At 43.1% G+C, this 9,438-nt stretch overlaps 1 protein-coding gene across 1 annotated transcript; it reads left to right on the top strand.

Annotated features, from left to right (window-relative positions):
• Positions 1–2,133: 2,133 nt before the first annotated feature.
• On the top strand, positions 2,134–6,671 carry LOC118785245 (N-acetyllactosaminide beta-1,3-N-acetylglucosaminyltransferase 3-like). Its single transcript, XM_036539850.1, has 2 exons — positions 2,134–2,403; positions 4,460–6,671. The coding sequence occupies exon 2, from the start codon at positions 4,468–4,470 to the stop codon at positions 5,641–5,643; it is 1,176 nt and encodes a 391-aa protein (XP_036395743.1). The 5' UTR covers positions 2,134–2,403; positions 4,460–4,467; the 3' UTR covers positions 5,644–6,671.
• Positions 6,672–9,438: the final 2,767 nt, after the last annotated feature.

Raw genomic sequence — 9,438 nt, 5'->3', positions numbered from 1 at the left:
ACTGAAAGCCTACTCCTAGCAGTTAACAGCAATGAGTACCATTTCTGATGACACAGCAGAATAAACATACAGCACATACTGTGTGTTTAGGATTAGGTCCATTAGGTTGAATCTTCTGCGAGTGACGAGGAAATTTGATTAGGGCCTTAGGTGGGGAGGAATTAAAACTTTGTGATTTTCACCCTGTATAAACCCACAGAGCTGAACCATAAAACTTTTTCAAGCTTTGCACAGCTACCATCGCAATGATTTTGTAGAGCAGAGCAGAGTACGTTGTGATGTGTGTCAGTGGATTGCTTTTCAAGATCTGAAACAAATTTAAGTGGGTACCATGAGGAGCAGAACTGCAACAGAAGGATTAAGGTGGTTTATGCCGTGAAGATAAAAATGATAACATGCTGCCAGCACTCACAATGACCTACACCCCATTTAAAACTATTGTTTGGTGAACAGCTTCGCCAACATATGATAAAATCTTAAGCCATATGAGCGTAATAAGTGTGTCAGTTTTTCAGTGATTCTCAGTCTGCAGTTAGAGTTACACCAACAAATATCAGCCCATACAAAAAAAAAATTGCTTGTCGGTGAAATGTCTGCTTCCTTGTTCCTGGTAGGTAAGGCTACGACCAGGTTCCATTGGTGCCTCAGGAGCAAAGTATATGCAAATGCTTTCAGAGAACCGCTGCCATCTAGGAGAATCACACAGCCTGCTTCCACAGCAGACCAGCTGTGTGTCAGCTCCCATCTGGCACAATCCCCTTGGCTCCTGTGCCATTTTCCCTGCGTGTCATGGGCTGTGATGTGATAATTCAGTTGTGCTACTTTATTAACATTTTACAGTAAGCATTTCAGACATAGCTGCTGTTTTCATTTGTATTGTTGCAGTCTCCCCCTTTAGGCTGACTTATCTGAAATAGCTACAGTGAAATATGATTCTCAGTGTGCTCTATCTGTGGAAACTCCTGGAAACAATCCATTAGCCAGATCAGTGTTAACTTTACAACAGAAAGCAAAATTATAAGGCTACTTGCGGGCTAAAGCATTTAAGAAAGAAAATAAATGACTTTGTATATCTTAGGTAGCTAGTTACTTGCGTAGTGTACTACTGCTCAGTATATTTAGCCAGAAGTATTGTCACCTTATTCTTCTTTGACTGATTAAACTATTGAAATCTGATAGGATCGTGTTCTGACATTTTGGTCTGAAATTTGATAGGATGAAGGATCTGTATGCAGTATTTGTTTGTTGGATCTCAATGCTCATTGCAGCACCTTTTTATTATATATTTTTTTACAAATTATTTATTTGTCAGTTTAGAGTATTTATGTTTTCACATTGTCGTGATATATATAATGGGGAAACGCCACACAGGTGTGTCTGGAGGGGTCAGCTAATGACATTAGTGCATGCATAGAGAAACCTGATGTGTGTATGGAAACAGCACACCCAGTGCAAGCAGGTGACATTCAGTACGTTGCCCTCCAACTTCCAGCTTGGTTCACCCTGTTTGGCATTGAGAATGCTGCTTCCATCGCTGTGCGCCTCATGTCAACACTGTATGTTTACACTTAAGTATGAGAAAAGGTTTGGTTTTGTGCCGTAAACTCAATATTAAGAAGTACTCGCCACGAGAGCGTCCGTTTGAAAAACTGATATAGCAGAAACAAAAGAAAGAAAAAACCCTCACACCGTTCGGGGCAGGGGGCCAACACTGTAGTTAGTAAATTGTGTTAGTAATAATAACTGTTATAAATCCTTTTGCCAAAATTCATTCAAAAATCCTCTCTTTAATTAATTGTGTCTAAATAGTGTATTAAGATGAACAAGTAATAAGGTAAAAGGAGCAGAAAACTTACATTGGTTATTTATATTAATTAACTACATGAATTCTAAATTATTTTTACAATTATTTTATCAACTCCTAGCCCTCCTCATTCCATAGTTTGCCCCGACTGTCGTATTTCTTACCCAAGAGCTGTATGTTTCTCACCTCAGCTTTATACCCAGATGCAACGCAGATTTGGTGGTAAGCGTAATTGTGCGCTGGCAGACTGTACAGACCGGGGCTGGGGCGCAGAAGCGCACTTGGGGCGGGGCGCTGGTCGCGATGTTGTACTTCCTGCTTTGGAAACTGGTGGCCCCATGTTGAGAGGTAACTGCGTCGGTCGCGTTCGGATCGCCGCTAGTTTCGCTGGTTTCGGTAAGCGCTTGATCTACGCGTGAAGAGGGCAGAACATTCAGGAGCTTTACGGAACCGCGATAAATAAGCCGGTCATGTGGCCTGCCAGTTAGTAGCTACCTCTCCTTCTAACCGTTTTTCAAAGTGGCTTGATGAATTCTGGGTGAATCCGGTGAAGAGACGACGCTGCAAGAGGGCTGCCCTGAAGACTGTGGGTGACAGAGGTAGACAGTTTCGTTCTTTTTTTTACGTTACAATTTCACTTGTATCATTTGGTACCTTACGTCACACTGAATTAAATTAATGCACCATTAGCGACTAATAACAGGAAATACTTAAAGTCGCCAGACGCCGTGGCGGGTGAAAAACCTGTTTATTTCCCTTTCACATTACGTTGTAGTGCACACCGGCGTCCACGGCGTGGTTATAGACTGAGTTTGACGCTGATGTATCAGATGTTGTCCAAAAATCGTATGTGAATATGAATATATGTAATAATATAAGCAGTTAATATGTTCTCCATAAACGCCTCAAACTATCCATAGATGGTAGAAGTAAAGTATTGTTCATTGTTTATTAAATATCCTAGAGAAAATACATTTTTTTTCCAAATTCTTATCACCCGTTGAAAGGGAGCTGTCTTTCTTCGAGACCGATACAGGGCTAATTGCAGCCAAGGCAACCACATTTCGGAACAGGCGCAGCACGCCGCTTGGCAAAACATGACCAACAGTTAAACCGCTGCTGGCACCTGAACTTATGATAGTTATGATAGTTATTGTAGTAATTATTCATTATAATTATTCTGATCATAAGGAGCAGAAGACTACACATGACGAAAATGTTGATTTATAAAACCACTGATTTGTATCTGTCGACTACGCTTTCTTTTAGCAGCGGCTCTTGAGTGAGAGTAAGCATTAGCTCAGGTCGGGAGTGTGTATCCCTTATTCTTACACTGAATAAAATCCGGGAGTAATTTCTGCACAACAGTACAAGCCGCTGCTTCAGTAAACTATACTATGTCTACTCTGAAATATGAATAGCTGTTTAATCCGAACCAAGGAATGTGCGATTTTTATGATGGCTTTCAGGAAATTCTGAGTCGGATATGGCACATCAGCTATTGACGTTACGTTGTTAGTTATGTTATGTAGGTGTAGATATGGTGATATTTAAATCAGTGGGATGAGTTATTGACTCCATCTTTTTTTTAAAGTTTCATCGTTTTTGAGACTATGTTTTGCTCCTTCCACGAGCCCGTCTACGCAGCACATTAACAGCAGTGGATTTGATATTACTGTTATTATTTTGTCCATTATACTATCTGACAGTTTTGACAAATTATCTGTACTGTGAGTATACCGTCTTCCAAATCGGAACTGCGTTATTAATCTTCCTCTCGGTGACGTACCTCTGACGCAACGTGTCAGGCGTACTTTAGCGCACCTTTATTTATCTATTTATTTGTATGATCAGTGATGATGGCTAAACATGCAGAGAAACGCACTATTGGAGAACGGGGCCATTGAAATCGCTCCATTGTATTTTGCAGTCATGGCCTTGTAGCCTCTGAGTAATAAGGAATTTAGTGTTAAAATGCTGTCTGAACCTTTCTTGTGCAGCGTTAGCGATATATACTCAGTAACAGTATTTATTATAGCAAATTGACGTAACGTTTTCATTCATTGTTTTTTTTATACAATATTCCAGTATACAAAATGAAGAAACAATTGCATACATTCTATTTTTTGAATGTGCGATTGAGTAAATTACTATTAATAAGTAGTGATTAATATTTTAGTCAGTAGTGAGTTAGTAATGTGATTAGACTACATATTGCCCTGGCATCTTCTTTTGGAGGCAATGCACCCATTTAATGGAAGCTGTTCAATTTATTTTTTGGATTTATTTACTTTGGGATTTATTAGACCAAGAAGGCCTGCTTCTTATCTCTTCTAGTCTGCAAGCCAGGCTTTGAGATTGTAGATCCAGTCACACACTTGAAATCAGTTACAGTGACCACTTATAGCTTAGATACACAAAACCTATCAGCATATCGCTTTAACCCTGCAAGATAAACTCAGGTGTCAGGGCTATTTTTGGTTTATTGATGATGAAACACGTTGTTCGTGACTGGTTGCGTTTGGTAGCTTTTGCTCTGGCCTGTAGAGCGGCGGTCAGGTGTGAGGGAGAGGTAGTGAGCCACTGTCTCCTTGACTGGAGCTCCTGGCTGCTGTCATGTGATCACTCTAACCTCATGTCTCTTTCTCCGTGCAGGAACCGATATGATACGTCTGCCATGCCAGTTGAAGCTTTGTGTTGGGGTCACCGTTATCTCCCTGTACATTGTGGTGTTTTTAGTCAAGAACGATGTATCCAGGTACATTCAGAACCTGAACAGCCAGCTGGATGTGCTGCGGCCGCCTCCGCTTCCCGTATCGACGCAGAGCAAGGTGGCGGAGGTCCCGCGGGGCACGCCCGTGTCCGGTGAGCTGAAGTGCGAGCCAGACCGCTCTGCGGGGGACTTCAAGGGCTTCTCTGAGCTCAAGCCGCACATCCAGGACTTCCTGCTGTACCGGCACTGCCGGCGCTTCCGCCTCCTGCTGGACGTGCCACAGAAGTGCGGCGCGGCGGCGGAGGACTCGGCCGGCGTCTTCCTGCTGCTGGTGATAAAGACGTCTCCGTGGAACTATGAGCGGCGCGAGGTGCTGCGCAGCACCTGGGCGGCCGAGCGGCAGGAGAACGGCGCGGTGGTGCGGCGTGTCTTCCTGGCGGGAACGGCGGCCGGGGGCGAGGAGCGGCAGCGCACCGACGAGCTGCTGCGCGTGGAGAACCATCGCTACGGCGACATCCTGCAGTGGGACTTCATCGATTCCTTCTTCAACCTGACGCTCAAGCAGCTGCTGTTCCTGGACTGGATGGAGGAGCGCTGCCCGCACGTGCATTTCCTGCTGAACGGCGATGAGGACATCTTTGCCAACACCGACAACATGGTGCACTATCTGCAGGCTCGAGAGGACCCGCAGGACAGCCGGCAGCACCTGTACGTGGGCCAGGTGCTGCGGGACACCAAGCCTGTCAGGTGGACCAAGAGCAAGTACTACATCCCCACACAGGTGTACGCCGCCGAAATCTTTCCCCCCTACATCACCGGAGGGGGGTTCCTCATCTCGGGATACACGGCCCACGTTGTCTACAACATGTCCTTCGCTGTTCCCATCATCCCCATAGACGACGCCTATATCGGCATGTGTGTGGAAAAGGCGGGACTGCAACCTGAGGCGCATGTCGGGGTTTTAGCTGTGGGGGAGAAGGTTGTTCCTAAAAGAATCTATTCCATGGACCCCTGTGTTTACAGGGATCTTATTTTAGCTCACGGTTTCCTGCCTTATGAAATCCTGGTCATGTGGGAGCGTATTCACAGCTCCGACTTGAAATGTGGCATCTTGAACAAGTACTAGAGCTGCTGACCAGAGGCAGTGACGTCACCACATTCTCATCTTTCCAAAGTGCTCGAGTTTGCAGAATGCAGTGTCGTTTGAATCCGGTCTGACCTGCATGACCGGTATTGTAGATGTATTCAGTAGGGTTTTAGTGAACTATCCAGCCATGCTGGTCTGTCGTCTGGGTTCACTCACTAGGTGAAAAAGGAACTTGATCTTTCTTTTCGTGGTTATTTTCTTCTGTCCTCTGGTGTGTCAGGCTTTAACAGTGCTTAATAGAAGTTAGAATGTAGAGGTGGCCAGTACCCACGCACCTATGCTACTGCTCAGACAGGTGAATGTTCTGTTTTATCTTTGTATGATTTATTTATTTTTTCACATTTTTACCACTTTCTTATGACCCTTTTCAAGACATTTTTATGAGCTGAGGACAGCTTTTAGTCATTCTTCTTTCTTTCATTATTTATATGAATTCACCCCTGGTGATCTGTGGAGTTCTGAAAATCAGCAGGGAGTTTCTTGGGCTGTTTCAGATCTTGGATAAGTGAAGCAATTGTTTGGTCTGGGCCCAGCGTTGTGTGTTCTGTGGAGGGATTCTCTGCAGAGCGTGTGTGACTCCGCTCGGGCACGGTGGGATGTTCCCAGCCCCAGAGGCTGCATTCTTCAGCCTGCAAACAGGAGTGGCTTCGGCCACACCACTTTGCGGTCTCACATGGGGCATGGACTGTAAGCTTCAAACGAGCCGCTGTGCGATGGGACTGAAGGTGTCTGTGCAGGCCTGGGCCTAGCCGAGACAAATCCGGTGCCTGTGAAGTGTCCCCTGTTGTCAGGAGGACTGCAGCACTCTCATTCCTTCTTCTGGGTTGCAGTCCACCAGCTGAAGTTATCTGATGGGTGTGTTTATGAATTATAGCAGGTGTGAATTTCTTTCATTCCCACAAGTGTCTGAATATCAGACACCTTGAAATACAGATAGAAATATGCGTGTAAAAATACATAAAAAGTGTGTGTGTGCGCGGGCACGTGCGTGCGTGTGTGTGTGTGTGTGTGTGTGTGTGAGAGAGAATTTTTTTCTTGGAGAATATAATTTATTTGTAGGATTTGCAGTTTATTATACAGCTAGTCTGGTTGCTTTGGTAGGAGAGAACACTCAAAACTCACAGCGACATAGTAAGTGGCATTGCCATAAATGTTTAATCTCTAACTTCATCAGTCTGAAAATTCTCAGCAGACATTGGCCAAACATCCTCCCTGAGAAAATTAAGGATTTTTCTGGGCAGGTTTTCAAAACTACTCGTCAGGATTGGAAGGTTTTTAACAGATTATGTAGTTGCCCTGTTTATTTATTTATTTTTTTTATCAGTATGTAATGCAAGCCCAGTGCCCCACCCCACACCGAGTGGCTCAAGTAGGAAAGTGCTGCCTTTGAGTGCAGGCTGAGCCCCACAGCCTGGGTTTGAGAGGCACTGTGCTGTCTGCTGAAAATGACAGTGCACCTGTGGAGGCGAAGCAAATTGGCTTTGTTCCGATGGGCACGGGGGGGCATGATGCCTGTTGTTCAAACAGCACGCTTTGCGGTGGTGCACCGTGTGATTTGCAGTTGGAAGGGTTGGAATGTTTTGGAGGGTTGTCTTCATTTCACCTCACAGCTCCTGTAAGAGGAGAGAGTTATTGTCAGATGAGCCTAACATACAGCTGGTGCTTCCAAAAAGAGCGTTGAATTAAGGGGAAAGAGCTTTTTTTTTTAATATGGAACGTAAAAAGGCTTTTTAAATATTTCTGTGCATTCGGAATTGTTTAAGATGGATGCTATTTAGGTGTTGCCACTGTATTTGTGGAGCACTTTAATTGCTTTTTCACCATTTAGTGGTGAAGTGAAGGTACTACAGGTACTGTGAAGGAGCCACTCGTTCCATAAATGATGCGTTTCTGTCTGGAGGACTGCTTTGTTGCTGCCGAAAGCAAGTTTCATGAATTTAGCATGTTATCGCTGAATGATACATTTTAAAGCTCCTTGGACTATTTTCCTGCTTTTCCTGTAAAGCTGTGGGAGTATTCCTAGAGCATTACAACTAAAGCCTTAGTAGCCCTAGCCCTATAGACTTGCTTTAATAGAAACATAAGAATCACTCTACAAATTGTGATGTTCTATGGAACTAAATCAAGGTTTACCATAACAATAATATTGAACAATTAAATTTTAAAGCAGCCGAATATATCATATATAGAAGACATTAATAAGTGATGAAAAATGGAAAATATACTGTGAAAATAGCTACAAGGACAACTAATCAATATGTAAAATATTTTGATTTACAATAGGTGTTGCTCTAGAGTATAGAATAGTGTACATATAGGTAGGTATGACAGTTATTTAAATTGAATTTCAGAGTGAAGTTGTTCACTGGAAAGTACTTACATATATGTGGTACAATAACTGTATTTTAGATCACTGATGGATGGCATTGGTGGCCTTTTCATGACGTACTAACTTAAACCTAGCACAATGAGGCTTAAATTCACAACAGGTTTTATCTGGCAAGAACTGTGGCTTTGCTTAAAGGCTTTGAAGTCTTTGTTTGCTTTCCTGATTGGGACTGGGATTTCCTGATTGTCCAAGTCCAAAGCATCTTTTTGGCTGAGGTTGGCTTGGCTGAGGTGCTTAAATGCTGTGCACATCTGTCCAGCCCTGGAACCTTCTCTTGCTCCCTGTGTTCAAACTGCAGAACAAACAAACTTCTCTGCATCCACTATTTTACATGCCATGCTGTAGGAAACTAATGTGTGCTCATTACGCTGTACTGACATTTAAAACGAAATAAATACTTCTGGGCATGTTATGGCTTTATTTAGGTTCACTCAGATAGTTGTTTTTTGTGAAAACACAGATTAGTTCATGGAATATAGGAAATATATAGTTTTAATATAGTAAATAGGTTTACTTAAAAAACAAAGTTACTGCAACAATGTGTTTTGGTCAGTTTACCTGTAAATGTGTTTCAGCACTCATTATATGAAACACATCTGATGCATAAGAAATAACAGACTTTTTCATATTTATCCTTGCTACATGTAAGGATAGCTTGGTACAAAAAGAAATGTAAGGAACATTTATAAGATTTTACCATCTCTCTCCGTTATTGTATTGAGAACTATATACATTCCTGTGAAATACACATTGTGTTAAATTATGAAAAATGGTAATAAAATGATTTATCCTTCTCTTTCCTCTCGGCCGCTCCTTCCTCTTGTCTGTTGTCTGTGTCTGTCTGACCCGCCCGGTCTCTGTGCCCAGGCTGTCAGGCCCGGTGCTGGGGAATATAAATGCACATGCCAACAGATTGCACTGCAAACGCTGTTTGTGGGGCAGTGTTCAGTGTACTTACACAGGGAGCTCGGCATGTGCCGGGAAACGTTTCCGCACAGTGTGTCCACTTTCAGAAGCTTTGTTTACACAGAGAAAATGAGCAGAACTTCTGAAGTTTTTATTTCTTGTTTTATGTATCAGCTATAGTGTGTTTATCACTACTTATCACTCTCAGATTTCCTTCAGGATTAATAAAGTATTTCTTATGCAGCACCTATCAGCGGTTAGAGAATCCCTGCCTTGCTTCTAGTGGTTCTTTTATCTTAAAATTGACCAAGTTATGTTCTGTCAAGAGGTACATCACCACTCTCTCTCTGTCTCTCTGTCTTTCCCCCAAACTGCCCCGCCCTGTGGCAGGACTGCTGCATTACAGAAAGCTCTTCTTTCAGTGGAGTAGGGAGATGCCATACTAAAACATGTTTCATATATATGTAATGCTGATTATT

Source organism: Megalops cyprinoides, chromosome 10 (assembly GCF_013368585.1).
Source record: "Megalops cyprinoides isolate fMegCyp1 chromosome 10, fMegCyp1.pri, whole genome shotgun sequence".
Taxonomy (NCBI): domain Eukaryota; kingdom Metazoa; phylum Chordata; class Actinopteri; order Elopiformes; family Megalopidae; genus Megalops; species Megalops cyprinoides.
This window is presented reverse-complemented; position numbering and strand designations above follow the sequence as displayed.